This window comes from Vulpes lagopus, chromosome 21 (genome assembly GCF_018345385.1).
Source record: "Vulpes lagopus strain Blue_001 chromosome 21, ASM1834538v1, whole genome shotgun sequence".
In the NCBI taxonomy this organism is placed as follows: domain Eukaryota; kingdom Metazoa; phylum Chordata; class Mammalia; order Carnivora; family Canidae; genus Vulpes; species Vulpes lagopus.
In genome coordinates this window covers 4881491-4894303 of record NC_054844.1, presented here as the reverse complement: position 1 = coordinate 4894303, position 12813 = coordinate 4881491, and the positions used below count along the sequence as shown (strand labels likewise).

At 46.3% G+C, this 12813-nt stretch overlaps 1 protein-coding gene across 4 annotated transcripts in view; it reads left to right on the top strand.

Moving 5' to 3' along the window:
- CRACR2A (calcium release activated channel regulator 2A) overlaps positions 1-12813 on the top strand; it is a 165952-nt gene that overhangs the window by 79111 nt on the left and 74028 nt on the right. For all 4 annotated transcript variants that reach the window (XM_041735817.1, XM_041735815.1, XM_041735816.1 and 1 more), the window contains 3 exons: positions 1859-2094; positions 10711-10822; positions 12204-12387. In XM_041735817.1, coding sequence (XP_041591751.1) covers positions 1894-2094; positions 10711-10822; positions 12204-12387 — 497 coding nt within the window. In that variant the 5' untranslated portion in view covers positions 1859-1893. The remainder of the gene's footprint in view (positions 1-1858; positions 2095-10710; positions 10823-12203; positions 12388-12813) is intronic.

Below are 12813 nucleotides of genomic sequence, written 5' to 3'. Positions count from 1 at the left end.
ACCCAGAAATGGCCCTCCTCTCTTGGGACTTATAACTAAGGCATTTAGTTCCTTCTGGGCAAGACAGAATAGAAATGTTAAATCTGTCTATGATTAGGTGATGCCCAGTTCACACTATATAATAGGGACAAAGAGAAACAATTCCTGAGGAAGGGGCTAGTCAGAGGTGGCAGATGGGAGCCCATCGTCCAGCCCAAGTGGAGGCAGAAGGTGAAGTCTGCTCTACGTCGCCCAGGCTTTGTTACACAGAGTGCATTCTTAAAGCCAGGAATAGTATTCCAGCTCTTGACACATCTGGTAGGTGGAAAATGTTGACTGAAATCATAGATTACTTTGGATTTACAGTATAACTGAGCCAGTGCCCTGGGCTCTGATAATCAGACAAATCCACCTGCTGATACAGTGATTTTCCACCTTTTTTTCTGACAAAGGCACAGGAGATATGATTTAGAACTTCATTTCCTGATTTCCCTCCAAATGCATTTACAATGTGTATCTGTATTTTAACATTCAAATGCTATCATATACTGCAAATGTGGACCAAGCCTATTTCCAAAAAGTCTCCAGATAGAAAACTCAGGGATATTGATATTTCCTTTCATCACATTAACCCAATTTTTATTAATAGCAATTTATTCTGTTGAAATTTCATAGACTTACAAACAGAGGTAGAAGGGACCTTAAAGACGAATAGGTCTGGGGCTGTCTGGGTGATTCAGCTGGCTAAGTGTCTATCTTTGACTCAGGTTGTGATCTCAGGGTCCTGGGATCAAGTCCTGAGTCATTGGGCTCCCTACTCAGTGGGGAGTCTGCTTTTCTCTCTCCCTCTGCCCCTCCCTCCTGCTCATATTCACTCTCTCTTTCAAATAAATAAAATCTTTAAAAAAAAAGACAAATAGGTCCAGTCTTGTCATTATACAGATGAGGAAACCAAGATCAGACAGGTAGGTACTGACTGGTTCATGGTCATTGAAGTAGCAGAGTCCAGACGAGAGGCAGGTTTCTACAAACCTTCTTCATAGCATCACATCACAATGCACCCTTTGAAAAAAACTCCTTGAGAGGCTTTAAAGTCAGATCAGGGTATATAATATGGGATTCTGTGTTGGCTGGAGACAGCTTTGGGTGTCACCAAACTAGGCCTGGCAAGTCCAGTAGGACAGGAAGCTCCTTGAGGCCCTGGCGAACTCCCATTCATCAACTTTCATCTGCATGCTCATGGGCCCTCCTGCAAAGGTCTGCTGCATAAGTAAAGAGCTCACCAAGAACTTGTTGACTCTCACAGTTCTTGGTGAGCTCTTTACTTGGGTTAATGTGTTGATAACATAGGAGGCTGTGCATCTGAGTGAGGAGAGTTATCTGCCCTTGGGAAATGCTGAAGTGTCCAGACAATGTAGGATTAAGTGCAAATAAAAGTTCAAGGAGCTTGGATTTAAATCTGTTTTTGTATTAACTTGCTGTTCAGCCTTGGTCAAATCCCTCAATGTCTCTGAGCATCAGTAAAATGACAATGATCATATCTATTTCAGAGGGATGTGAGAAAATATATATGGAGACCAAGGCATGAGCCTACCTCTAAGTAAACACTCAATAAGTAGGAACTGGTCTATGAGGATCTATTTTGTTGTTAGTTTAAATGGGGAGACATTGTTTTCAGGCTTCCTCTACCCACCTCCTTTCAATCTGGAAATGTCTCTTTTCTTCTTCCCCCTCTTCCTTCTTTGATGGGCTGGCTGATCACGGCCCATTTACCCTTGCCCTGAGCTTCTGCTAATGAGGAGGTGGTTGCTAAGTGAGGCTGGACATACCTCACTCCATCCACACATACCCACTTGTCTCTCTCATCTTCTGTGTTTAGATTCTGCAAAGACTTGAAGAAATTGGCAAACTGGGATGGCTACCCCTGACAGGAGAGTGGTCTCTAGACCCCAGAGATCTGGCCAGGGTCCAAAGGAGAGTGGGGCCTGCATGGGTCCCCAGGACAATTTGGAATGCAAGGAGACCCAGGAGCTGTCCATGCTGAGCAAGGCACAGGAATTCTTTCAGACCTGTGACACAGAAGGCAAGGGCTTCATCGCCAGGAAGGACATGCAGGTAAGAGGCCTACCCACCCGGAATGCCAAATGGTATGGGTCTTCCTCTCTTGGGCTAGGGGTTGCCCCAGTGGGGGCAGAAGAAAATGCTATCTACTCTTCCCTGGAAGGAAGTGTCAGCCCAAACTCTACTGGGAGCCAGATCTCCTGGGTTCATTCCTACTCTGGCTTTTGCTTGCTGTCACACTCAGAGATTATTTCCCTTCTCTGACTCAGTAACTCCCAGGACTGCAGAAAATGGCGACAGCAACATAAGGAACTTGGGTAAGATATGGCAGAGAACCTTCTGAAACAAAGTGGGAGGCACCAGCATGTTGCTTCACAGCAAAGCCTTGAGCTAGACCAGGGTGCTATGTGTGCCTTCAGAGCAGGCACAGTGGCAGGTGCAAGGACCAGAGAGAAAGGTGCTTCTAGAGCTCCTTATCTGTCCCTAGCTCTCACACTCAACCACACTCAACTTCTTGTAAATATGTCCCAAGAGAGATACTTCAGAAACCCAGTGCACACCATTGCTTGGTGCAGAGCTCAGCAAACTCTCTGTAAACGGCCAAAGAATAAGGATTTTAGGTTCTGTGGGTCGTGTGCACCGCCATGACCACTCAGCATCGTGTTGCCCCAGGCAACATGTAAACAGTTGAGCTTGGCTCTGTTCCAATAAAACTTTATTTGTGGACACTGAAATTGGAATTTTATATGATCATTGCATATCACCAAATATTCTTCTTCTGCCTTTTTTCCAACCATTTAACATTATACTGTACACTTGAAACTAATATGGTATATTAATTATACTTGAATAAAAAATAATAAAAATGTAAAAGACATTCTTAGTTCACTGACCATAAAAAACAGGTGATGGGTCTGATTTATAGCCCAGGGGCGTCACTTTGCCACCCCTGGTCTAGTGCCTTTCTGCCATGAGTGTCAAAAACTTCCTCTCGGTATCTTACTTACATCCCTAATGCTACAGTCATGATTTCATCTGATATGAATAAATAAAATGCATCCTCAATCAGAGCATGCTTAAAGCAACCCTGCCTCCAGTCCTTTCATCATTTGCTTTGTCAAGATGCTGTTGGAAAGGAAGTCTTATAATGGTCAAGTTTTCTTTTTTTAAATTTAGGTTTTTGGAATACACTAAAGTTGAGCAGTGGAATATAGACCCTCATGGGCACCAGCCCCAGATGGGCTCACACATGGGAGCTGTGAAGAGATAAGCCTTGTGACCTGGGTGAAAGGCAACGGGTCTTTCTCTCCCTGGCCCCAGAGGACGGTGTTTTCAGGCTTCAGGTGTTCCTAAAGCTCTTCCACTGTACAATAGCTGCAAATTGAGGGCAAAGTACTGGAGGATGGGGCCAGCTTCACCCACAAGTGAGCTCCAAACACCCTTGTTTTCAGCAGTTGATCACCCAATACATTTCTGGCACCAGCACTCATTTCCCAAGTCCCCCTCCCCATGGCAGGCTAGACTCAGTGTGCTTTGAGGAAATCTTTGATCTACCCTATCTATGAACTTCATAATTATCCTTCAAAGGTTTGTGGGAGTGGTGGTTGGTCATAGTGTTTTAATGGCATGCTTAACTTTTGATTTTCCCTTCTGGAAAGAAAAGGGAATTCACATTTACCGAGAAGGTCACCTGTTAGCCACATGCATGGTGCAAGTCAGCACTTCCACTCTATATCTTTCCCAATTAACCCTCACTGTAGCCCACGCATTAATGAAGGGAGGAAGAGGCATGGTGACTAAGGTATAAAGTCTAGATTGTTAGACATCATTTGTATTTGGCATGGGTGGAAGTCCTAACCATTGAGTTCCAGAGATACCAACTCAGCTACATTTCTCCTTGGTTCTTGCTCCTGACCCTGGCACGCGGAGAAGGGGATAGGCATCCTACCTGGCAGATGCTTGCACATCCTTAGCATTCATTTCTACCAGCTCCATTTTCCCCTGAAGCTTCTGTGTACCTGTGGACAGTGAAGCATTTCAAATTTTCCATTCTTCAGCCTGAGAGAGTACCATCAAAAGCACTGCTGTCTCTTGCTGCTTTCCCTGGTCCTGTCTGGGGCAAGATGGGCTGGAAAAATACTATGTGGAGACCACTAACCAACATATAGTCAACCTTGGGCTTTCTGTGGAAACCCGTGTGCCCCTTGGGTTCACCTCTCACAGTTCTTGGTGAGCTCTTTACTTGGGTTAATGTGTTGATAACATAGGAGGCTGTGCATCTGAGTGAGGAGAGTTATCTGCCCTTGGGAAATGCTGAAGTGTCCAGACAATGTAGGATTAAGTGCAAATAAAAGTTCAAGGAGCTTGGATTTAAATCTGTTTTTGTATTAACTTGCTGTTCAGCCTTGGTCAAATCCCTCAATGTCTCTGAGCATCAGTAAAATGACAATGATCATATCTATTTCAGAGGGATGTGAGAAAATATATATGGAGATCAAGGCATGGGCCTACCTCTAAGTAAACACTCAATAAGTAGGAGCTGGTCTATGAGGATCTGTTTTGTTGCCAGTTTAAATGGGGAGACAGCTGTAGCTTTAGCTGCTTTGCCAGGAGATCACCCCACTTCGGTTGGTGGTCAGCTCGCTGGACCTGGCTGCCAACACCTTATTCACCTCTAGCTCCTAGCTCAGCCTCATGGAAACTGAAAGCAGAAGCACTCAGATTGTGCACACACACAAACACACACACACATATACACACACACAAATTTGGCCATGAAGGAAGGCCCTTTGAAGCACACCCCTTAAGGAAGGAGAGGCCATGAGTCAGATGGGAGGGCCAACGTAGAGGCTGGAAGAGGTGAGTGGAGAAACAGAGTTGGAACGAGCCATGTAGGGCTTGCTGTCCTTTTGAAAAAGGGATGACACAGAGAGAGTTAAGCTCCTCCCCTGGTGCTCTTGTTCTTCTTGCTCCTGAATGACCAAAAAGCATTTGCAGAGGGCCAGATGGATTTTGTATTTATCAGAGAGGCAGGGGAGATGGCCACAGCACCTGAGCCCCAGCAGTATGGAGCCAGCCCACTCTGAGAGAGCAGGGACCACAGAAGGAAAGGAGCAGGGTCTGCACTCTCTCCTCCACAAGGAACCTCTCTGGGTTTCATGGGGATCAATCCAGGCAGAATTGGGGTGAAGACTGCTTTGTGGGGTGAGGTCTGGTACAGCCCCTTAGACAAACAGACTCATGGGGCTGAGGGCTGTGACTGGAAGTCAATCCTGCCTCCAAGGGACAGAGAGATTCGAGAAGCTGGGCTAGAATAAGTTATGAAGGGACTCCTTCAGTCCAGAGAGGATGATGGGGTCAGTTTGGGCAGGAGATCTCTGAAGAAACCTAGAGCCTCAAAAACCCTGTTTCCTTGATTTTTCAGAGTGAAATGATTACCTACCAGTGCCAAGTGTCTATCTCCCAACACTGCCTAGAGTTCCTCGACTAGCCAAACTGTTAAGAATCATCTGGGAGTTGGTGGCAAACCGACCAAATAGTGCCTCCTTGTGCAAAGTAAAGTTTTATTGGAACACAGCTGTGCTCATTCATTTACAAAGTGTCCATGGCAGCTTCTGTGCTCCAGTGAATAGCTGACAAAGACCAAGTGGCCTGCACAGCCTAAAAATATGTGTTATCTAGTCCTTTACAGAAAAAGTTAGATGATTCTTGGCTTAGGTTAACAAAAAGACTTTCTAGGATTTTTGTAGCAAATTGAACTGAGTTTTAACCCTGAGTCTGCAATTTAGTAGCATATGAATTTGTGTGGCTCTTAAGCCCTCTAGGGCTTCATCTGTGAATTATTTATGCTACCTCCCACCGTTAGAAGAGAATTGAATGAGTGTATGAATGTAGAGCACTTGGCTCTGAGGCCAGGACTTGGATATCCCTCCATAAATATACTTGTGTGTGTGTGTGTGTGTGTGTGTGTGTGTGTGTGTGTGTGTTGGGAGTGGGAGATGGGGAATTGTGTCCCATGTCTTATCTCAGCCTGAGGTACTCCACACTGTGATTTTTTAAATTGTGGCAAAATACACATAACATAAAATTTACCGTCTTAACCATTTGTTGTAGCTCAATGGCCTTAAGCACATTCATACTGTTATGCAACCATCACCTTCATCATCTCTAGAACCGTTAGCAACTTCCAGAATGGAAACTCTGTGCCCATTAAATGCTAACTCCCATTGCCTCCTGCCTGCAGCCTCTGGCAACAACCATTCTACTTTCTTTCTGTCTCTATGAATTTTACTGCTCTAAATTCCTCATGTAAGTGGGACCACACAGTATCTGCCCCTTTATGACTGGCTTATTTCACATGGCATAATGTCTTCAAGGTTTATCCATGTTGTAGCAGGTGTCAGAATTACCTTCCTTTATCAGGTTAGATAATATTTCATTGTACCTATATACTACACATTGTTCATCCATTCATCCATCAATGGACACCTGGGCTGCTTCACACCCTCAAGTGAGAATAATGCTGCTGCGAACAGAGGTGTGAAAGACTCTTTGAGTCCCTGCTTTCAATTTTTTTGGGTAGATATCCAGAAGTGGAATTGCTGGATCATATGGTAATTCTACTTCTAATTTTTTGAAGAACCACAATACTGTTTTCCATAACGGCCAAACCATCATTCTTTGATTTTAAGTGCAAGTCATCTGTACTTCCTTGGAGATAAGGAAAAGACACTCATGCTGAAGAAGGAGTCTTCCACTCCTATCCAGCCAGTGTTGTTGTTTGTGTCCACTCCACATGAGTGGGCCAGTTTCACTTCTTGGAGGACATTTGGTGATGTCTGGAAACATTTTCGATTGAAAGTACTAGAGAGGGAGGTGCTACTGGCATCTTTTGCTCATACCCTATAATGCACAGGTCAGCTTCCCTCCCTCCCCCAACAAAGAATTAACTATTCTAAGATTTCAGTAGTGCAGAGGTTAAGAAACCCTAGGCTATACCAAACAGCCCGAACCAAGCACATGAAATCATAAAGCAGAATAAAGGTGTAGATCTCACCTCTCAGACCTTGAATTCTCACCCTGAAGGTGTTTGATATGGCTGAGCTATGGCACAGGAAGAGAGTAGCTGGTGCTGGAATAGAGGTCTCAATAGGATGCTGTTGAAGCCCCCAGAGGAGGGAGACTTTAATTCTGACTGTAAAGCTGGATCTCTTTTGGTTTTCTCTTTAATGAGTTTTCTTTGGATATGTTTGAAGTTGTGCACCCATTCACTTTCAGCAGCATAAGGCATGTTACTGGGGCAGTGACCAGGAAGGTAGAGGGGTCTGGCTGGTGCATAGCAGAAGACAGCATTTTTCATGGTTCTGGGAGTCCCAGGCCTCAGCACTGCTGCTTCAGGATTGCTTCCTGTTCCACATCCTGGAAAATGTCCAGTCTGTAAGACCTTGCAGAGCATCAGCAGGAGTGCTGGTCAGGATCAGGAGCATGAGAAATCCAGACCAATGCCCCTTAAATAGGAGTTCAGGCTCTCCTGCCATCATTCTTAGACACTCATTCATTCATTCATTCATTCATTCATTCAACAAGTGTCTAAATACTTCATATCGGTCATCACTGAGCTATCTGGGAACACGATAGTAAGTGAAAATGAACAGGATCCCTGTCTCAGAGCTTCCAGTCCACTGAAGGACCAGACATTCAAAAACTAATTGCATCTATCAGTATATAAAATACAAGCTGATGTGAGGCTAATAAAAGAAGGAAATCTGTTTAGGGGACCTACATAGCCTGGCCTACCCCAGGGGGCTGCAGAACCTGAGTGAGGCAGGAATTCAGAGCTAGCTTGATGGCAGTGGTGGGAGGCAGGCTTTCATGGAGTGGTGGAGTTTTATAGAGCTGCTTGGGCATGGGGCATGGCAGCATGAATAGGGTGAGCTCACTTTCCATTTCTCCTCCTTCCCTGCCTGCCCTTCCAGATGGAAATGAAACAGTATGTACAAGTGAAACAGGCTCTCTAGAAGGCTAGTACGTGGTGCTGCTGGTAAAAGAAACTTTTGGTGGTAGATGGGTAGGTGCGGAATGGTAATGCCCAATAGGGAATTCTAGAAAGAACATGGCAGAGGACCATTTGACTGTAGCTGAAGTCCGTTATGGGAAATCAGCTCTTTAATCCCAGCACTGGTCTCCACTGTGACTTTAGGCAAATCTGGAGCCTTGCAGGCTATCTGATCAGTGCAATGGATAGTCTTGTCCCCCTTCACTCTGCTTACCTCAGTGAATTGAAAATGTAGACAGTACCAGGTGCTCAGGGGACAAGGCCAGAATGAATTGATTTTACATGGCTTTGCAGGACCTGAGAACAAAGATAAACAAGAAGTGATTATGGTTATTAAGAACAAAGGATTTTTCAAATAGGGCCAACAAAGAGAAGTTAAAGAATCTGGTGTGGTACAGAGAAGGCTAAAGGAGAACTTGGTACTAATTTGCTGGGACAGGAAGAGTAAGAACTCCTGGGAGGATCTAAGATCACTTGTCCCAGGTTCACTGACAACAAAAAGAGGAAACCAGCTTGAGTCATAGACCAGAGAGGCTGGGGTTAGGTGATGGAGGGACTTGTGTTAGATTCAGGAATGGAGCCTCGGGGCAGGGTATGACAGCTTTTCGAGATTCATGCTAACGATAGAAGAGGTACCCACATGCTGGATGGTTTGGGTGAAAGGCAGATTGAGGGTCCCACCAACCTCTGCAGCCCATCTCTAGCTCCAGCACTGTGTGAGGCATATCTCAGGTCATATCCAACAGTCCTAGGCTGACAGTGGGAAGGGAGGAGGAAGGATCACCCAGAGGAACAGACCAGAGTCACTTGGGTTTTCCCTCTACATCCCATTTGATGCCTTTGGTTTCCAGTGGAGCTAATAAACTTCCTCCTTGCAAAATTGACTCACTCCTCACCCCACCTCCCTCATTCTCATACTGTGGCTTTTGAGACAGCTGGTTTAAGGATTGTTGATAAGCCAGAGACTCAGCTGTATGCTAAGCACATGTACTTCTAGATGCTTTGCACACACTCTCACTCCCTTCCTTTCTAAAAAACTCATTCATATTTAATTCAGTTCTTCTAAATGGCTTCCACAGCATCCTATCTTTCCACTTTGTAATGCACCACAGTCTCCCTTAATGCATTACCTGCCAAATTAAACTTTATGACTTATCAGCTAGAAGATTGCCATAGGATCAAGCCAAGTGTTCTTGCAAGTCATGTTGTGGGCTTTCACACCTGCTGGCTCATTTTCATTGTTCAGATGGGTATGTACCTTTCTCTTACAACCCTGTGCTCCTTGTCTTCAGCTGTCAGTTACTTGGATGCTGGCAATCTTGTGCAGCTGTCTCTTGGGTAACAGGGAGGAAGATCAGCTGGGCTGTAATGAACTCCCCTGGGGAGTCCTTGTGTGGGGACTTAGATTATTAGGGCAGAAGAGAACACTTGCTTCAACTATGCCGATCAGCCTTGACCTGGGGCCACTGCACGTGAGGCAGAAGGCCAGACGGAAGTGTCAGGAATTTAGCCACTTGCTCCTTATCCCAACAGCAGCTGGTCCCTCCCCTCCTATCCTGCATCCTGCATGGTCCCTAGTCAGGCCTGGATTTAGGTTCAGCGTTTATTTAAAGCTGCCTTGTGCACCACCCTGTCCAGTTCCCCTTTAGAACACAAATGCTCTTGGAGGATTGATACCTTAAGCACATGGCAGTTAACATCTTTTCAAGAATGAGTTGAGAGCCAATAGGAAGCAGAAGGGGGGGACAGAGCCTGAAGTGATGGGTGTAGGTCACTTACACAAAAGAAGGGAGCTTATCTACCATCCCCTCAGGGCCAAAGGATCAAAACGTGTGTCCACAGAAATTGACAAATGTGCTGAGACCCAGGGACATGAGTGGATCCATGAAGGGAGGCTTCCGAGTGTGACCCATACCTGTGTCTTAGCAGGGGAGGTAGCATGGCAGAGGATGGGGCTTGCAGAGACAGGGAGGACTGGGCGAAACCTGGCTCCTTTGTCATTCACTTGCTGGCTGGCCTTGGTGGGTCAGAGCCCGGGATTGCTCTGTCTGTCTGTCTGTCCCACTCTCTTTCTCTGCCTCCCTACTACCTTTTATTGAATGCTTTCCCTGGGCCAGGCCCTGGGCCAAGTTATTTATGTTTGCTATCTCATTTAACTTGACAACGGAACGTCATGTAGCTTATAGCCCACAACAGGATTCAGTCCTGCACAGTTTCCATTCTTTATGGTTGTGAAGAGGGCCAGCTTTGGAGTCAGGCCTGGATTTGACTCCTGGTGTGGTTCTTTACTGGCTAGGTGACCTTTGGGCAAGGAACTTTAACCTCATACTTCCTGTAGAAAGTGGTGATAATAATGCCCACCTAAAGGATTGTCATGAGAATTAAATACAAGTATGCATATTTATAAATATATTGATAAATATTTATTTGTTTGCCAATCGCCTAGAAAATTGCCTAGCACCTTAGTAGGCACCTGGTAAATCATCGATGTTATAACATTCAAAGGAGGAGAAGCGTGGTAAAGGGATATTTTGTGGGACAGGGCCAGCTCTAGACATTTTTGGCAGGAAGCTCTGCTGAGCTGTGTTAACCAGTGCAGTCTGGATTGTTTTCAGAGGCTCCATGAGGAATTGCCTCTCAGCCTGGAGGAATTGGAGGATGTATTCGATGCCCTGGATGCTGACGGCAATGGCTTCCTGACACCAGAGGAGTTCACCACTGGATTCAGTAAGTTCTGATGGGTGCCAGGGCCCCAGGGCATGCATCTACCTAAAGCTATGGAAGGGCACACCTCTCTTACCAGATCTGTGGGTTAGTGTAGCACAAGCTTCCCTGCTCTCTGGAAACTTCTAAGCTTTGGATTATTTGGGCTTCATTCTGTGTCCATGGCAGCTATTCACACCATTGTTCTCTCAGTACCCACAACACTGTCATGGCCAGGTCCCCTCCCACCTGAGAGGGGTAAGGGGAATGCAGGGAAACTCAGGTAGAAGCCTTGTCACAAAAGGGGGAGCCGAGATGATTTCCAGCCTCTCTATCTCCTTTCCTTTCCATGTTACCAGTGTGCAACAAAGTGGGGTGGCTGAAATGGTTCATTTCAACCTGGGTCTGGCTGAGTTTTTTTTTTAATTTTTATTTATTTATGATAGTCACACACACACACACACACACACACAGAGAGAGAGAGAGAGAGAGAGAGAGAGAGAGAGAGAGGCAGAGACACAGGCAGAGGGAGAAGCAGGCTCCATGCACCGGGAGCCCGACGTGGGATTCGATCCCGGGTCTCCAGGATCGCGCCCCGGGCCAAAGGCAGGCGCTAAACCGCTGTGCCACCCAGGGATCCCCTGGCTGAGTTTTCCAGATGGAGGGGAACCCACTGTCAGAGGACTTTCTAGAGGGTTTGAATAGACTAGTCATTCTCAAGGTACCCAGGAGGAAAGAGACCAGAGATTCATAAACGAGATAAAGAAACCTGATACACCATCAGATCAGATAGCGATCAGGTATTGATCAGAGCAGGTACTGGTCAGTGGGCAAGTTTTATCACACATCTGCCTCAAACAAAGTGCCATATAGTTTGTTTGGAAGTAGTTGAGGCCTTTCCTGACCTCTAGGAGCTTATAACTGCCTTGAGAGCATAAGACAGATTGCTGTATATTACAGGCAGTCTGAGTATGGAGAAAGTGCACCCAAAATTGTTAACCGCTTGTGAACATGAAGCACGGTGATCCCAGTGGTGGGAATGACTAGCTTATGCTTCGGAGCGCAGTCAGGCTGCTGGAGGTCGATGGAGGGAAGCCTCTTGTCCAGAGAGGAAATCAGTGAAGACATGAGCTCAAAGCCAGATTTTAAGGTCTAGGAACCACAAAGGCGCCATCGTACCGTCATCCATTCCGCCTTTCCCAGGTTCTAGCGTCTCTCAGCATCTCGTGGAAGTGGGAGAGCCCCCAAACCCAGGAGATAGTGTCCAGGAATGCTTGCCGTAAGGGGGTTGCCCTTTTCTTCTTTCGGATGAGCCTCACATGATTCCTGGCAACTAAGAATGAGAAGGTCTTCCTGGGTGAGTATTGCTCGCTGAATTCAGATCCGGTGCTGTGTGTCCCCCCAGGTCACTTCTTCTTCAGCCAGAACAAGCCAGGTCAGGAAGATGCAGGGGAACAGGTGGCCCAGCTGCAGGAAGAGAAGGTGTACCAGTCCAGAGGGGAAGAGCATGTGGGCCACATGGATGACGATGAGGAGACCCAGTTCCAAACACTGATGGACAAACTTGGAGCCTCGAGGGTTTTGGAAGAGTAAGTGGTGACAGGGACTCGGGGATGGAGCCCAGCCTGGGAGCCACTGCTTCATCTGCCCCGTGCAACATTAGTGTTTGTTAGTGCTCAGCCACACCCCAGGTTCTGGGCTGCCAGTAGGAGACTTGCTCTGTCCAGCCTGCCCTTGGCAGACACTTGTCTCTGTTTCTTGTATTTTTCTTTTCTTTTTTTAAGATTTTATTGATTTAATCATGAGAGGCACAGAGACAGAGAGAGGCAGAGACACAGGCAGAGGGAGAAATAGGCTCCCTGGGGGGAACCCGATGTTGGACTCAATCCTGGGATGCCAGGATCATGCCCTAAGCCAAAGGCAGACATTCAACTACTGAGCCACCCAGGCATCCGTGCTTTTTGCATTTTTCTCAGGGGGGAAACACGGCTATGCCTCTCCTCACTCCTACCTGA